At 55.8% G+C, this 16780-nt stretch overlaps 1 protein-coding gene across 1 annotated transcript; it reads left to right on the top strand.

Annotated features, from left to right (window-relative positions):
• ROBO3 (roundabout guidance receptor 3) lies at nt 1–15209 on the top strand. The gene is made up of 28 exons (XM_019710399.2): nt 1–275; nt 3163–3489; nt 3718–3875; nt 4335–4455; nt 4555–4693; nt 4972–5099; nt 5378–5502; nt 6707–6878; nt 7197–7402; nt 7621–7702; nt 7993–8158; nt 8367–8533; nt 9063–9184; nt 9383–9608; nt 9820–9941; nt 10175–10346; nt 10467–10652; nt 11375–11398; nt 11478–11520; nt 11737–11876; nt 12188–12373; nt 12501–12639; nt 12803–13015; nt 13237–13388; nt 13522–13632; nt 13832–13993; nt 14491–14675; nt 14976–15209. The coding sequence occupies exons 1-28, from the start codon at nt 116–118 to the stop codon at nt 14985–14987; spliced, it is 4146 nt and encodes a 1381-aa protein (XP_019565958.2). The 5' UTR covers nt 1–115; the 3' UTR covers nt 14988–15209.
• The last annotated feature ends 1571 nt before the right edge of the window (nt 15210–16780 follow it).

Raw genomic sequence — 16780 nt, 5'->3', positions numbered from 1 at the left:
CGTGGCTGTGGCAGCGCGCAGAGGCTGTGGAGGGGCTTGCGGCTCCCGGCCCGCGGGTCTCAGACCCAGGGGCTGGGCCCGGAGCCCCCCGCCCTGGTCCCGCTCGGGTTGCGCCATGCTGCGCTACCTGCTCAAAACGCTGCTACAGATGAACTTGTTCGCGGACTCCTTGGCCGGGGACATGTCCAACTCCAGCGACCTGCTCCTAGGCTTCAACTCCTCGGTGGCGGCGCTCAACCAGAGCCTGCTGCCCCCCGGCGAGCCCTCTTTCAACGGTAAGCCCCTGCCCCGTGGGGACGTCGGATCCCGGATGGGGTGAGGTGGAAGGGCGGCGTGGTGGGGTAGACCGAGCGCTCCGGCCCCAGGTCCCGATGGAGAGGGACCGCCCAGCGCCTCCCTGGGCGGTGGGGACCAAGGGATAATTTGGGGCTTTGAGCACCTGAGTGGGGGTACCGGCGGAGGTCGAGGGATTGAGAGGAGATGGCTGCTGAGTCCCTTGCTCCCCACCACCCCAGCCGACCCTCAGCCAACCCAGGAGAGGAGAATCGTGGCTGGGGTGGGCAAGTACGAGCTAGGAGGGGCCGTGACCCGCTGCGGGGAAGGTAGCGGAGGGGCGCGGTCGCCGGCTGGCCTTGGCGGAGCTGGGGTACTCAGTGACCCACCAGGTGGCAGGTTTTCCTCCAGGGCCCTAAGTTTTCCAAGAACTTACTTAGGACGAGGGCGAGGAAACCAAAATTTTGGACGTATTTGCTACACAGCGCGACAGAGGCGGCAACCATTTCAGGGAAACTTAGGAGTTTGTCCCTCCGTAGTGGACTCGCAGCCGGCCCACCCTGAAGTGCTGCGGCGGGCGGGCAGCGCCAGCGGCTAGGTCGTCACCGCTAATTAAGGTGATTAATAAATGGCTGAGACCGCGCGCTCCTCCCGCGCTGCGGGAGCCAGGGAGGGGCCCGAGCTCGCCCCCTACCGGCCGCGTCGCGGACTCCCGCGTTCCCCCGCGCCCTGGCGTTGGTTCCCTACGGTTCTTCCCCAGCCCCGTTCCTTGGCCTCCGCCCCCTCGAATCTAGGGCGACCACGGTGCTGGAGACGAGAAGGCGGAGAGAAAGGGGACCTGGGCAATGTGTGTGCGTGTGTGTGTGTGTGTGTGTGTGTGTGTGTACTCCAGGTGCTGGGGTGGAGCCCCAGAGCCCTATTAGCATGGCCGTTAGCTATTCATTAGCTGCTGTCGAAGCCTCTCCCGAGACCTGGAATGACAGGGAGGAAATTCCTGGGAAAGGAAGCCTGCATCTGTGTCTACAGGAATTAAGGGGAAAGTGCCGACCAGCAGGGTGTGGTATACACGGAGGGAGAGGTGAGGAAGATGGGGAATGAGCTGGGATTCTCCAATCTCCTGTCTTCCTAGATTCCCGGGAGTTTAAGCACAGACCCCTTCTCACAGACGCCTTTGCTCACTTAGTGTTCTTACTGAGTGTTTTCACCATACATTGTCTCATTTAAGTTTGAAAATTCCATGAGGTTTCTAGGGAAGGAGCTGAAGGTCACATTTGCGGCTGAGGAAACAAATTCAGAGAGGACAGACAGTACCCCAATGGTCACAAAAGCAGCACAAAGCTTGGCAATAACAGTCCTGTCTATTTCCATTACACCTGATGGTTACGATGTGAAGGGGGAAAGAGGGAATATTGGGGCCTAGTGGAATCTGATTCAGGTGAAGACTTTAGGAGCCAAGATAAGGTCAGGTAGGTGGGGAGAACCCTCAGGTAATCTTAGAATAGCCATATTTATGGAAACTTCCCCCAAGTGCTTTCTATACATTATGGTCATATGACAACCCTATCACCACTCCCACATTACAGATAAAGAAGCTGAGACTCAGTGACGTTCAGTAATTTGACTAAGTTCTTACAGTAGAAAGTGTCAAACTCTGAGATTCCAGCCCTACGCCTCCCCTCCCCCCCCAACCCCGCAGCTCTTAACCACTCCACTGCTGCTCACCATGGGTTTTTCCAAACTGGGCTTGGGGTGGGATGGAAGAGAAGAGTCGGGTGAGAATCAGGAGTTTTCATATGGAAGGGAGGAAATCCAGAAAAATTTCTCTCTTCCCTAAGTGGGAGGGAAACGGATCTTCTTGTCCCTAACCCGTTAAATACACTCTCCCCAGGATAGTACCACCAGGGGCAGCCCGTTCAGCTTTGTTTCCATCGGAACTTCTAAGAGTAGGGGCGAGAAGTTCAAGTCAACTGAATACCGAGGCTGGAAGCAGCGGATTCTGGAACAGGGTGGGAGGGGCGCAGGGCGGAGGGGCTAGACCCTGATTAGTGGACACAAAATTCCGCGGGGCCGCAGCGGCGCCTACTGGCCGCCCGGGGTCACAAAGCCACTTTCGATGATGCTGGGGTATCTGATCATAACCAGCTCCAGAATCCTGGATCCCAAACCACTGCAGGAGAGGAGGCGAGCAGAAGTCTGTAGGCCGAGTGAGGGGCAGGAGTAGAACATGCCGTGAACCGATCCGAGAAAACCAGGAAAGGAGAGGAATTCCTTTCTCAATGGTTCTTAGCCTTTTTTGGCTACAACAACCTGGAGAACAGTGTGCCCTCTCAGAAGAGAGCGTTCCATTTCCACCACATATTGCGTTCGTTCAATTCCTTTGACTTCACAGGCCCCCAAAACGTGATTGTCTGGGGTGTCAGTAGAAGAGCTCTGTGCCTGTTCATGGGCTCCCAGGCCCCGCTCATGACTAACGCCTTTTCTGTCCTGAGGGACCCCAGGCGGGGTCACGTTCTCCATGTCGCTACCCGGGACCGCGCTGAGGCGAGGAACCCATGTTGGCCCTGATGCCCCACTTATGGTTGTTCAAGGAACAGGGACATCTGTGAACCAGTGCGGGCAGAGCTGAAACGGCTAGAGGCGCGGGTGGGAGTGGCCCTTTACTACCCACTTAGACCTGGCAGGAAAGAAGGAGGGTGCCCTGATTCCTTGTTTTATCTGCCCGTCTGTAGGCATCTCCTTTGGGGCCCAAGAACGTGGACGTCTTCCGAGGAGATACCGGACCTTATAGAGAGGGGGGTGGTGTGGGCAAGGCTGGCAGACAGGGCCCTTTTTCTCTCTGGAGCCTCCATCTCTCCCCAGTTTCCAAGTTTGAATGCTCTGCGCCCCCAGGGTCAAGGGTCGGGCCGGAGGACGCGATGCCGCGCATCGTGGAGCAGCCGCCAGATCTGCTGGTGTCTCGAGGCGAATCGGCCACGCTGCCCTGCCGTGCGGAGGGGCGGCCCCGGCCCAACATCGAGTGGTACAAGAATGGGGCGCGCGTGGCTACCGCGCGCGAGGACCCGCGCGCACACCGCCTGCTGCTGCCCAGCGGCGCCCTCTTCTTCCCGCGCATCGTGCACGGGCGCCGTGCACGGCCAGACGAAGGTGTCTACACTTGTGTCGCGCGCAACTACCTGGGGACCGCGGCCAGCAGGAACGCCTCACTGGAAGTGGCAGGTGAGAGAGAGAGCCCGGTTGTCAGCTAGTTGCTTCCAGAGCCCGGGTGGTGGTGATAGTGGTGGGCTGGTGGGAAAGGCGGGACAATCTTATCCCCAACCAGCGCCAATCTCAGCCTGTTCAGCATCTTCCTTTGGGACTGAGCCTTTGGCCTCTAATGCCCGTGCCTGTTATGCCACCTCACATCCTTTGGTCTTGTTCATATTCTCTCTCTCTGTCTCTCTTCAGTCCTTCGCGATGATTTCCGGCAGTCTCCCGGGAACGTGGTGGTGGCAGTAGGGGAGCCAGCAGTAATGGAATGTATTCCCCCTAGAGGCCACCCGGAGCCTTTGGTGTCCTGGAAGAAGGGCAGTGCGCGAGTCAAGGAGGAGGAGGGAAGGATCACGGTGAGGGCCCGTCATGGCTGGGGATCCAATACCCTGGCCAGGCCGCCCCCCCCCCATGTCATCAGGGGTGTGGCCGTATGTTAGGGGTCTGGGACGTGCCTCAAAGGAGGAAGGCCTGAATCTAAGGGTCTTGGAGGGCAGGGAATAAGGTCTTGGGGGGATAAGGCGGGAGATTTGAGATCAGGGAATTAGTTGACTAGAGGCTGAGTCAGCTGTTGAGTGAGGGATAAATGAGGATAGGTAGGATGAACTTGGTATAAGATAGAGGGGAGCATGATGCCCCAGGGAACCGTAGGAGGAAAGACAGACCTGAACTCCATCTTGGGCAAATCACTTAAAGATTCCTTATCTAAGTGGATCAACTTAACTGGTCTTCTTCATGGGCTTGTTATGAGGATGAAATAAATAAATAGGCTTCGATGGCTATGAAGGACCAACGTCACTGTGATTACTCTGCAGATCCGTGGAGGGAAGCTGATGATGTCACATACACACAAGAGTGATGCAGGGACCTATGTGTGTGTGGCCTCCAACATGGCAGGAGAACGGGAGAGTGGGGCAGCCGAACTTGTGGTACTGGGTAGGCACATGATGGAGTCTTGGCATTATGGGAGCGTGGGGCCTTGGGAGTCCACGGCTGTGCAGACCTCCTGACTGTTCACTCACTCCCACTCCGCAGAGCGTCCCTCATTCCTGCGGAGACCAGTGAGTCAGGTGGTCCTGGCTGATGCCCCTGTGGATTTCGCATGTGAAGTGCAGGGGGATCCCCCACCTCATCAATACTGGCGCAAGGAGGATGGGGAACTGCCCACAGGCAGGTGAGGAGCCCCTTCTTCCTGCCTTTGAGCAGACCCAACCAGCTCAAGAGCATACCCTGCCCCAGAAAAATGGAAGGCAGACACCCTTTCACTGAAGGCACAGAGAAGTGTTTTCCCCAGAGCCCACAGCCCTGCCCTATCCCCACCTCCATTCATAGAGCTTCTGTCTCTGCTGAGGCCTGCCTTGTCCACGTGCCCTGCCCTGGTGTCTGTCCTGGGGGAGACAGAAGGGGTCTATAGCTATGGCCAACCCAGCCTGGGGGTGGGGAGTGGAGCAGGTATGAGATCCGGAGTGACCACAGCCTTTGGATTGGGCGTGTGAGTGCTGACGATGAGGGGACATACACCTGTGTGGCGGAGAACAGCGTGGGCCGAGCAGAAGCGTCTGGCTCCCTCAGTGTTCACGGTAAGGTCCCATCTGGGACTGCCTGCAGCAGGGGTGAGATGAGGGAAAATGGAGGGTGGGTCAAAGTGGAGAATGAGGGAGAAAGGAAGAGTGGGAGATGTGGGGTCACCTGAGACTTGTAGGAGAGAGAGAAGGGAAAAGCTAAACAGGCTTGAGCAAGAGATGGATGGATACCTGTTTCTACTTAAGCCAAGGTTGGGCATCTCTTTCCTGTTCCTTCAAACTCCCTTCTTAGTACCCCTGACTCCCAGTTCCTTTATCTCCCTTCCCTTTCCCAGTCCCACCCCAGCTGGTGACTCAGCCCCAGGACCAGATGGCAGCTCCTGGAGAGAGTGTGACTTTCCAATGCGAGACCAAAGGAAACCCCCCACCTGCCATCTTTTGGCAGAAGGAGGGAAGTCAAGTAGGTGCCAGCTCCTAGAACCTTCCCAACAGCTTCTCCTCTGGGTCTTAGCCTCCCTCCTTCTATGTTCTGCAAACTTCTCTCGGGTTCTGCTTTACCTTTGGTCCTCCCAGAAACCCTTGCAGGTTATTTGGGAGGATTAAATAAGACAATGAATATAAAAGGCCAGGAACATACTGAACACTTTAAAAATAAATGATAATATGTTTAGGTGATAGGGAACAGTCTGTATAGTAATTCTTTGGAGAATCTTCCTCTTTGGGGCAAGGCTGTCCTGAGGATCAGGACAAATCTAAATAGATCCCTCTTTTCCCCAGACCCCTGGGGCCTGGGCTTTAACACACCCGTGGAAAGCAAGTATCATGCACTGTGTCAAAGCTGCTTCCGGGTAGAACATGACTTTCTCTTCTATTTACAAGAGGCTTCCACCAGGGGGCCCTCACAGTCACCCCTCTTCAACCTTAGCAAACAAATCCCAGAATATACAACTGGAATGAACATTATTAACTGAAGTTACAACATAAGTAACTCCCTCTAAGGGAAGGGTGAGAATTTTGCTAGTAGGAAACAGGATCAGGATAGTAAAATAAGTCTGACTAACCCCACCCCAGTAGGAAACCAGGACATCCACTACCTCATTCCAAATCCACCAGCCACAATTTTCGCAGTATCTTCTCTAGCATCAGAGACAGCTGCATTTTCATTAGATTCTTAAATGAATAAGAATGCTGGTGGTAGCAAAGGGTGGGACTAGGTGTCAGTCAGGTGCTCAGCAGGGTGCCATTTACCCTGAGACCTAAACCTGCTTTGCTACCTTCCGTATGTACATCTTATGTAAAATGCTAGAGCTAGAAATAAGGGGGAAGCATTTAACATTTATCATGCAATATATCAAAAGAGTTTCATATGATTACGTCATTTAATCTTCATAACTATCCTCTAAGAGTCAAATTTGGGGGAACCGGGGCTCAGTAAGTTTAAATCGCTTGCACAGAGCTGGGAAGTACACCAACAAATCATTTAATAAAATTGCTCATTTTTGTAAATAGGTTTAACTAATTTGCCTAAGGTCACATAACTGGTTGAGACAGAGAATGACCTAGAACCTTAGGAATGCTCTGGATTCTGGCAGTGATGGGAATGGGGAGCTCTCTCTGCCAGCTGCCTCCTCATCCCCTACCTTGGTTCCTTGCTCTGTCCCCAGGTCCTGCTTTTTCCCAGTCAGTCCCTTCAGCCCACAGGGCGCTTCTTAGTTTCTCCCAAAGGCCAGCTCAACATCACTGAAGTGCAGAGCGGGGATGCTGGCCACTATGTGTGTCAGGCTGTCAGTGTGGCTGGCAGCATCCTGGCCAAGGCCCTGTTGGAGGTGAAAGAAGGTATGTGCTCATGGAGAGAAGACTGGATCCACAGCATGGAAGGAAATAATGGTTTAAAGACATTTGTTTTTCATGGAGTCTATACAATATGTCTGCAAGGGTAGGGACATGTTCCTGAGACATGTCATTGAAGTTTGGAAATCAGCCTCAGAAACCACTAATAGCTGGTTGGTTCCAGGCAGAGACTACTGCTTCTCATGGAAGCCCCTCCAGTATCTGGGGCAGGGCAATATGTGAAGGAGCAGAGAATGAGGACAAAGGGTTGGTTGCCTGAAGGCAGGATCCTCCCCTGAGGTGCCTACATTCTTCCTCTCTCAGCCTCCATGGATGGGTTGCCTCCCATCATCCTCCAGGGACCAGCCAATCAGACGCTGGCACTTGGCTCGGCTGTGTGGCTGCCATGCAGAGTGACCGGGAACCCTCAACCTAGTGTCCAATGGAAGAAGGATGGGCAGTGGCTGCAGGGGGATGATCTCCAGCTCAACTTAATGGCCAACGGTACCCTGTACATTGCGAACGTGCAGGTGAGTCTCTCCCTGAGGCCCAAGTAACTGAGAAGGTCCATGTGCTCAACCCCCAGTAAGTACCCACTGGGACTCTAGCTCCACGCTGCCCACCCCTCTGCTCTCCCAGCCCACCTAGCATGCACAACCTCCTCCCCATCCTTCTGAATACCCAGTCCCACCCTGTCACCCTACCTTGCTCCACTCCCAGTTTACCAGTCCTCTGTCCTCTCTTACAGGAGACAGACATGGGCTTCTACAGCTGTGTGGCCAAGAGTTCCACAGGGGAGGCCGCATGGAGTGGCTGGCTTAGGAGGCAGGGTGAGTTTTTCCTTTGTTCCCTTCTCTGCCAGCGCCTTTCTCCAAACCTTCTTTAAAGACGGTCAGAACTTCGCCAAACACCAGGACTGATTTTGTGTTTGCACAATGCCGTGGCCATGGTGGTGGCAGGAGGAAAGAATGGTGCCCTTGGGAGGTAGATGTGAATAGGGTTAGTGCACTGTGTCTCCCTCGCCACCATCACTACTGTCACAGTTCCACAGCGCCCTGGGAAGGAGGCAGGCTACATCCTTTTCCTATCCTTCTACTTAAAGATTATCTCCTCACTGCAGAAGATGGGGGAGAATTACCAGACCCCCCTAAAGAGCCCAGTACCCCTCCGGGGCCTCCCTCTCAGCCAGTGGTCACTGAGATCACCAAGAACAGCATTACCCTGACCTGGAAGCCCAACCCACAGGCTGGGGCCACAGTCACCTCTTATGTGATAGAGGCCTTCAGGTATGGAGAACGTTTTGAATGCAAACCTGGAAAGTTAAAAGAAGGGGATCCTATGTCCTTAGGGTCTTTGCTGTTGTGGGGGAAAGGTTTGCCAGTTCCCTTCCCCAGGATGAGGAGGCAGTAGGGGGCGATAGAGAATGGATAAGATGGGATAGGCAGTTTGGGGGTCCCTGGCTCAGACAACTCTGTCACCTCATTCCTGTTGCAGCCAAGCAGCTGGCAACACGTGGCGGACAGTAGCAGATGGCGTGCAGCTGGAGACACATACCATCAGCGGTCTGCAGCCCAATACCATCTACTTGTTCCTGGTACGAGCTGTGGGAGTCTGGGGCCTCAGTGAGCCCAGCCCTGTCTCTGAACCTGTTCGCACCCAGGGTGAGTAAGGTCAGGGTCCCTGGCTCACGGGTATGACATGTAACACTGCAGAGCACCCCTCACCCCCAAACCATGGCACCATGGCAGCTCTTTCCTGCTGTGCCAGGTCTACTCTGGCGGCCAGCCTGGAATAGGAGGTCATGCTTCCCTCTCACTGAGGGAACAAGAGAAGAGGAGAGAGAGAGGGAGCGAGACTGATTCAGTCACCTTGGTAGCTCCTCACTTCTGAGTCCCTAACCCACAGCATATGTAGATGATCAGGACTAGAAGGGACCTTGGAGGGGTCATCTTCATGTGAGAGATGAAGCAAGAGGCCTTTAAAGGGTGCATGTATAGTTATGCAGAAAGACACTCATGTTAACTGGACACCCTGGCCCACCTCTGGAAATTATCCTCCTGACCCTGGGGTGTACTCTGGAGCACAAAGTAGTACAGTCTGTGTGGCAGAGCAGAGGCAGGACACAAGACACTGTCAGTTCTGATGCCCTGTCCCGGCTGGCCCCTGCTAAGTGGGCCCTTTGGTCAATAGACAGCAACCCATCCAGGCCAGTGGAGGACCCATGGAAAGGCCAGCGGGGACTGGCTGAAGTGGCTGTGCGTATGCAGGAGCCTGTAGTCCTTGGGCCCCGGACCCTGCAGTTGTCTTGGACTGTGAGTGCGGCAAAGGGATGAGGTGAAGGGCAGAGATGATGATGGGGGACTTAGGGGCCTCCAAGAATGGGTACGGGAGAGTGGGAGGTGGGAGGTGAGTGGCTGGAGAAGATGGGTGAGTGGAGGAGGGGGCTGAGCCTGGGGGATTTATGTGGCTTTAGCCTCTCCCTCTGGTATGCTTCCTCCTGCCTTCTACAGGCAGATGGCCCAGTCCAGCTGGTGCAAGGTTTCCGGGTGTCTTGGAGGGTAGCAGGTCCTGATGGAGGAAGCTGGACAGTACTGGACCTACATTCCCCAAGCCAGCAAAGTACTGTGTTAAGAGGACTCCCCCCAGGGACCCAAATTCAGATCAAGGTGCAAGCCCAAGGCCAAGAGGGGCTAGGGGCTGACAGCCCCTTGGTGACCAAGAGCATTCCTGAGGAAGGTAAGGGGGCAGGGCACAGAGCTACTGGATGGACAAGAGGCACGTGGGAGTGGGGGAGGGTGAAAGTTTGCAGGGGGAGAGCAAGGTGAGCAGGTAGGAAGGTGGGTACCTCTCAGTTGCCTGATGTTAGGGTTCGGAGGAGGGAATTTGGCATGAGGGGCAGCTTGCAATGACCGTCTGTGTCCTTCTCATCATGCTCCACCCTGGCCAGCCCCCAGTGGTCCCCCCCAAGGAGTGGCAGTTGTCTTGGGGGGTGAAGGCAACAGCAGTATCACTGTGTCCTGGGAGCCTCCACTCCCCTCCCAGCAAAATGGGGTCATCAAGGAATACCAGGTACAGGGTGTGAGAAGGGCCTGGGTGGGAGGGAGAGGACCTAGCGCTAGGATTAGGGAGGGAACTGGCTTTGTGGCTGGGGGTGAGGTTGGGGGAGAGGAGAGAGGTTTCAGAGTGTTCTCTCCAGGCTGAATTATGCCTGGCTAAAGCCCCTCTGCTCTTCAGAGCCTCAAGTTTCTACGTGAGGCTAGAATCCCATTTCTGACTCTAAACATGGGTCTTGGCCCCCCCAGATCTGGTGCCTGGGCAATGAGAGCCGCTTCCACCTCAATCGGTCTGCGGCAGGTTGGGCGCGCTCCTTGGTGCTCCGGGGACTGCTGCCCGGTGTCCCCTACCGGACCCAGGTCGCGGCGGCCACCAGCGCTGGCATGGGCATTGCCAGTGCCCCGGTGTTGGTGCAGCTGCGTGAGTCCCGAGGGGGGTTAAGGGTGGGAGTGTGTGTGGGGGGGGCTGGGAAGTTAAGGGGGTCTCGGAATGGCTCCTTGGTTTCCAGGCCCCTACCGCTCACCTCTCTGACCCCCACAGCATCCCTGTCGGAACTGGAGCCAGCGCTTGAGGTGGGCCCGGGGCTGGTGGAGCGGATGGCCAGGGTGCTGCGGGAGCCGGCCTTCCTGGCGGGCGGCGGCGCGGCATGCGGGGCGCTGCTCCTCGGGCTCGGCGGCGCCTTCTGCCGGCGCCGCAGGCAGCGCAAGGAACTGAGTCACTACGCGGGTGAGAGCCCACCGGGGGCAGCGGGCCAGGGGCGTCCCCGGGTGCGGGAAGACACAATGGAAGGCTTGGGAGCAGACGGAGCCTACAGCAGCCCTCCAGGAGCGAGGCGGGAGGGATGCAGAGAGGGTGGGGAGGGCTCCACCGCTACGGAGTAGGGTCGGGATCCAGGGTGTGGTGGAGCTGGAGCTCAGCTCCTTGGGGCGAGGCCAGATGGGCACCGCAGATCTTGGAGCCCGCCCCGACTAGGGGCCAGGGGGGCCGGGCCCTCAGGGGCGGGACTTGAGTCTGGGTAGGGGTACGACTTGCCCCCAGACACCTCCGGAAGACAGCAGGCTCTGCGGTCAGTGTTAGTAAAAGGGGGCTATTCTGGAGGGGAAAAACAAACTTGTGGGGGCGGGGCCTGGTAGGAGGGGTGCGGCCCGGAGCCCAGGCAATAAATTGTGAGGCTGGGTCGGCTAGCGCCTGGTCAGGGGCGCATCTGGAGAGATTAGAAGGCACCTGGATCGGTGGTTCCCAATCTTGGCCACACATGGGAATCACTTGAGGAGGTTTAGAAAAATACCGACGGCTGAGTCCCACCCCCAGAAATTCTGATGAAACTGGCCCAGAGTGCAGGCTGAATGGTGGAACTGGGATGGGGCCAAGGAATGGAAAAGACTATGGATATTTCTGACCCTTCTCCCATTTCCCCTCTGCTTTCTCCCACGGGTTCTTTCCGGAAGCTTCCTTTGCCTACACACCTGCAGGTAAGCCATCTCTGCCCTGTGGGGCTCAGACCCCCAGTACTGGCTCTTCTCTCATTGGGTCTCCCCTCATCTTCCCCAGTGTCCTTCCCGCACTCAGAGGGCCTCTCTGGAGACAGTTCCAGGTAATTCTCTCAACTCATCTCCCAAGGATAATCCCCTCCACTGAGAGACCACGCCCCTTCCTCCCCAGGCCTCACTGCCTACGCATGCTGACTGGCTCCCACCTCCTACCGCAAACACTACCTTTACTATCCTACAGCCCCTCATTGCCTTTGTCTCCTTTACCTTCCCTGGCCTCTTCAGGCTCTCTACCCTAACATTCACATGCTCTCCCTCAGGCCAGCCGTAGGCCTTGGCCCTGCTCCTTACCCATGGCTGGCAGACTCATGGCCCCACCCATCTCGAAGCCCCTCGGCCCAGGAACCCAGGGGAAGCTGCTGCCCCAGCAATCCCGACCCAGATGACAGATACTACAATGGTGAGGAGTTCTAATTCCCTCAGGGGCACACCTGGCCCCAGCGTCCTTCTTTCCTTTCAACCCACTGGGTCACACTGAAAGGAGCTGAGGAGCCCCAGTCTTCCTGAGGTTGGTCAGGCCTTGGGAAGATGTGAGTTGGGGGTGCCTCCCTCATGCCTCGCCTGTACTCCAGTTTGGGAAGTAAGGTTTGGGGTGGGAAGGAGTGATCTATCTGGTGGGATCTCCTTTTGCCCTCCATTCTCCTGTTGTCCTCTGTTTTTCTGTGTCTGCCCCTGCCTCCTCCCCTGGGCCTCCCTCTTTCTCCTCCTCAGAAGCAGGAATCTCCCTTTACCTGGCTCAGACGGCCCGGGGCACTGCTGAGGGTCCTGTCTACAGCACCATTGACCCAGCCGGGGAGGAGCTGCAGACCTTCCATGGGGGCTTCCCCCCAAACACCTCAGGGGATGCGGGCACCTGGAACCACTATGCCCCTCCAGAATGGAGCCAGGGAGACAGTGGTACAACTCCCATTCCTCACACCCCACTCTTCTCCTCTGGGACCTAGCCTATCGCTTCCTTCTGACTTGTCTCATTTCTGCCTCTTTCTTGCCTGTGACTTGGTGTGCCCCCTCCTTCTTTCCTCAGGAGCCAGGGGAGGCAAAGTGAAGCTGCTGGGGAAACCTGTGCACATGCCCTCCCTCAACTGGCCAGAAGCCCTGCCACCACCTCCCCCTTCCTGTGAACTGAGCTGTCTGGAGGGGCCTGAGGAGGAGCTGGAGGGCAGGTCAGTATGCACCCTGCTGCAGATGCCGTACACGTGGCACCAGCCCAGGCCTCCTGTGGGGTCGGCGGAGAGCTGGTTGAGGAAGGGAAGGGGCAACAGGAAGGCCAAGGGGAAGATATGGAGGCTACTCAGTCATCCTCACCCTCCTGCCTTTTTCCCCCAGCTCAGAGCCAGGAGACTGGTGCCCACCAGTGCCTGAGAGGAGCCACCTAGCAGAGTCCAGATCCAGTGGAGGGTGCTTGGTCCCTGCGTCCCGAGGGGACACCCCCTCTCCCACACCTTCCTATGGACAGCAGTCCACAGCCACTCTCACCCCCTCACCTCCTGACCCTCCCCAGCCCCCCACTGACATTCCCCATCTCCATCAGATGCCCAGGTAGGGAGGTGTGTAGTACCTTGCACATTATAGGCCCTCTGTACATATCTATTCAGTGGATGGATGGATGGATGGATGGATGGATGGATGGGATACAGAGGTCTCATGGCTGTATCAGGGTGAAAGTGCTGAGTATTAGGATGTTTAATACAGTGCCTGGCACATAGTAAGCACTTAGAGTTTGTTGAGTGAACAAATGCCAAGGCTTCGTATCATTGCAGGAGGGTACCCCCTGGGCCAAGTTCCCCTCTCAGTGTGTCCCAGCCCACTCTGAGTAGCCATGAAGGGAGGCCTGCTGGCCTGGGTGTTGGCCCCACAGCCTCGCATCACCTCAGTGCCAGCCCTGTCCCTAGCACAACCAGCAGTGCCCCAGGTGAGTCAATGGAATCCTCAATTCTTCTCCACCTCCCCATGCCCCACCCCCAAGCTTGTTTCCTCTTCCCCCTCAAGCCCCTCTCCAGACCTTCTCTCTTACTTGCTCCTCTCCCCACCTCCTAATGCTATAGGGAGGACCCGGCAGGTGCCTGGGGCGATGACTCCTCCACTTCAAGGACCTCGTGCTCGAATCCGGAAGAAACCCAAGGCTGTTCCCTACAGGCAGGAGCACAGTCCTGGGGGTGAGGAGGCCTGGAGGATGGTGACAATCAGTAGGGGGGATGGGCAGGAAACCAAGGGTGAGCTCTGGGCTAGAGGGGAGAGCAGGCAAACCCAAATCTTGGCCTGTTCATTCACAGCCTCCTGCTGCCAGGAATGGGAGGGGGAGAGGGCCTGGTATCAGGGAAGCAGGAGCCTCTGCTGAAACAGGTCTCTCCCCAGACTTGCCCCCACCACCCTTGCCACCACCAGAGGAAGAGGCAAGCTGGGCCTTAGGGCTGAGAGCAGCAGGCAGCATGTCCTCCTTGGAACGGGAGCACAATGGGGAAAGAAGAATGGTGCAGGCGGGGCCCCTGGGGATCCAGCGGGGCCCTTGCCCAGATGGTAAGGAGGGCCAGGGCAGGCTGGAGGGCCACTGCTATATACGAAGGTGGGCTTTAGGACTGCAGGCTGATAGTACACTACAGATAGTGCCATCGATGGACTAATTTCAATCCAGCTCACCCCTCACCTTCATCTGGATTCATGTGTTGGATCAACATTAAAGACACTTATCTTGCTAGCTCTCTCTGAATAAAATACCCTGAAGTTTCCAAGATTTTTCCTTTCCCAGGACTGAAAACCCAATGACAGAAGAGTAGGGTCTCGGTATTCTGCCCCTCCTTTCCCAAGGCCCTCTCTACTTGGGAGTTCCCAGTGGGTTTCTGAGCATGTGTTATGTCAAGGCCATACGCAGGGCACTCGGCTTCTCCTCAACCCCCAGGATGACCTAAGCCGTGTGCCAGACCCTAACTCTTCTTCCAGAGCTGGGATTGTCGTCAGGGTGACATGGTCTTCTGCCCCCTGCCTGGGCCCAGCTACCCTTCTTTCTTGTGCTGCAGAAGATGCCTGGCTCCCTTACAGCCGACCAAGCTTCCTGTCCCGGGGCCAGGGCACCAGCACCTGTTCCACTGCTGGCAGCAATTCTTCCAGAGGCTCCAGCAGCTCTCGGGGCTCCCGGGGTCCTGGACGGAGCCGGAGCAGGAGCAGGAGCCAGAGCCAAAGGCCAGGACGGAAACGCCGAGAGGTAGGGACTAGGGGTAGCAAAACTGAGAACGGAAGGCTGGGGAGGCTGAGCCAAGGGATGACTGGAAACAGGAAGACAGAGAACTGCTTTTAGGGCCCAGTGAGTGAGGGGACAGGGAGAATCCTGGAGAACAAGGGACAAAGGATGAAGGCAGGATGACACATCACAGAGGAGGCTGGGCTCCCACAGCAGAACTGGATCTGGACAGAGCCTGCTGAGAAGAGAGGCACACCCTCTCCTGTGGCGTTTGCCCTTGGCCGGGCCTTGCAAACCAGCCTCTCTCCCTTTCTCTCTCTCTAGGAACCAAGATGACCCTTGATCACGAGTTCCATGGGGAAGGGCTCATCCCTGGGCCAGGAGCCTGGATGGGAGCCCCTCTCCTGGTAAATGATGGGTCGCAGAGAGGAGTAGGGACGGGGTCTCTTTCGTCCCAGCAATAATCACAGGGCTCCCTGAGGAATTGGCTTAGAAACCAGAGAGCCAGCTCTTCCCTTTCCATCTCTTTCTACCTAAGGCCCATTTGTAAAAACGACAATAAAGACTCTGATCAGAGCCCTGGGCCATTTGTCTGGTTTGTGTAGGTCGCTGGGAAGAAGGGGGTTGTGAGGGGGTATATATCAGTGCAGTTCCTTTTGAACTTTTCTTGCAAAAGCTTTAGGTGAGGACAGGGACTAAAAGACCCACTGTGTTCTGCTTCCCAAAAGAGCTGAAGCCACTGTTCCCTCCCCCATCCCCAGCCCCGCAGTTATAGCCAGGGGACTTTCCAAATAACCTACCATGAGAAAGTGTCCTGCCCTTGCAGAATCAAGCCAGGCCCTCCCTTAATGTCTCCTCTGGGGTGTATCTTCTCTCTTGCAAAGAAATAAGCCCTTGCAATAATAATTTTTAAAACTCAAAGAAAGGAGGAGCTATGGGAAACCTCAGTCAAGGAGGAAAAACAGGCTTTTTCCCAGCGGGATGTGCAAACAGGCACCTTCTGGCCACTTTAGGCCCAGATGTAATCGATCTAGTTGGTACAGAATTTTAAAAAATTTTGACCATTAATGCTATCATCTTTATTACTCCCTCACCCATGGCCCATGACACTCGCTGATTAACTGAGGTCTGTTCCTTCTTGCTTGTTCCACCCCTCAGCTCAGTAACCTCCCTGGGCTTTCAGGAGATGGCTGCTGCATGCCAAGCCCTGGCTCTGACCATTACTACCACTAAGTGTGTATTTTGACCTAAGTATGTACAAATCCTGTTTTCTCCTTTGGTCTAGCAAACAGAGTTGGAATGTTTTCAAAAGAAATTTTACCAGGAAGCTGAAAGAAAAACAAAATCCAGAAAAGGAAAAGCAATCAGAGAGCAAGAAGGATGTGTATTCACAGTACTGGTTCCCCCTCCCGGGTCAAGCCGCTCCAGCCTGGACTGGCCAGATTAGGGCAGTCCAGGCAGTCCAGGGCCCCCAGTCCCCTCCTTGCTTAGCCTCCCAAAGCAGGGTGGCCTCTAGTAGAGCTTCTAGCATTTGGGGGATTATCAATCACCCCTTTTCGGGGCCCTTTCCAATTGGTCCTCCCTGAAAGTGTCTTGCTGTGGTGCTGGTCATGTATTTAGTACATCCCCTCAACTTGGGGATTCTGCCCCTGACCTTTCCCGCCAAGTGAGAAAGATGCCGTCACTTACTCTCAGTAGTTTTCTGTGGCTTAGGCCCTGGATGTCCAACTCCACCATTCGTTTCTCTGTTCTGCTGTTTTAGCGGAAGGGTATTCATTAGCCAACTATGGCAGGTGGGTCTACCTTTTGTGGAATTAGTTACTTTGTCTATTTTAAGAAACCATTTGGGATTGGTCTTTGGGGAGGGGGCTGGGACCCCTGAAAGCAGGAATTGTCTTCTCAGGAAAAGTTGCTAAGACCAGCAGACCCCCAAAAATCCCCCAGCCCTCCGTTTCCTAGATTCTGCTTAAAATTTGATGGCGGCACATAATTATCCCCTCAGTTACAGAACAGAGATGGTGACACTCCCGAGTGTCAATGAATACTTGCTCCCTTTCTAGCTCAGGTAATTCTTCCCACATCTCCAGGTGCCCTCCCCAAAACGGTGCTCGGGGGAAAGATCGGACAAC

This window comes from Rhinolophus sinicus, linkage group LG16 (assembly GCF_036562045.2).
Source record: "Rhinolophus sinicus isolate RSC01 linkage group LG16, ASM3656204v1, whole genome shotgun sequence".
In the NCBI taxonomy this organism is placed as follows: Eukaryota; Metazoa; Chordata; class Mammalia; order Chiroptera; family Rhinolophidae; genus Rhinolophus; species Rhinolophus sinicus.
Note: the sequence above shows the minus strand (reverse complement) of the source record. Positions and strands in the feature narration are given on the sequence as shown.

Coding starts and splice junctions, on each gene's coding strand:
- ROBO3 (XM_019710399.2), top strand. CDS start 116: ATGCTGCGCTACCTGCTCAAAACGCTGCTACAGATGAACTTGTTCGCG. Junction 7,403..7,620: donor TGTACATTGCGAACGTGCAG/GTGAGTCTCTCC, acceptor CCTCTCTTACAG/GAGACAGACATGGGCTTCTA. Junction 12,374..12,500: donor ATGGAGCCAGGGAGACAGTG/GTACAACTCCCA, acceptor TTCTTTCCTCAG/GAGCCAGGGGAGGCAAAGTG.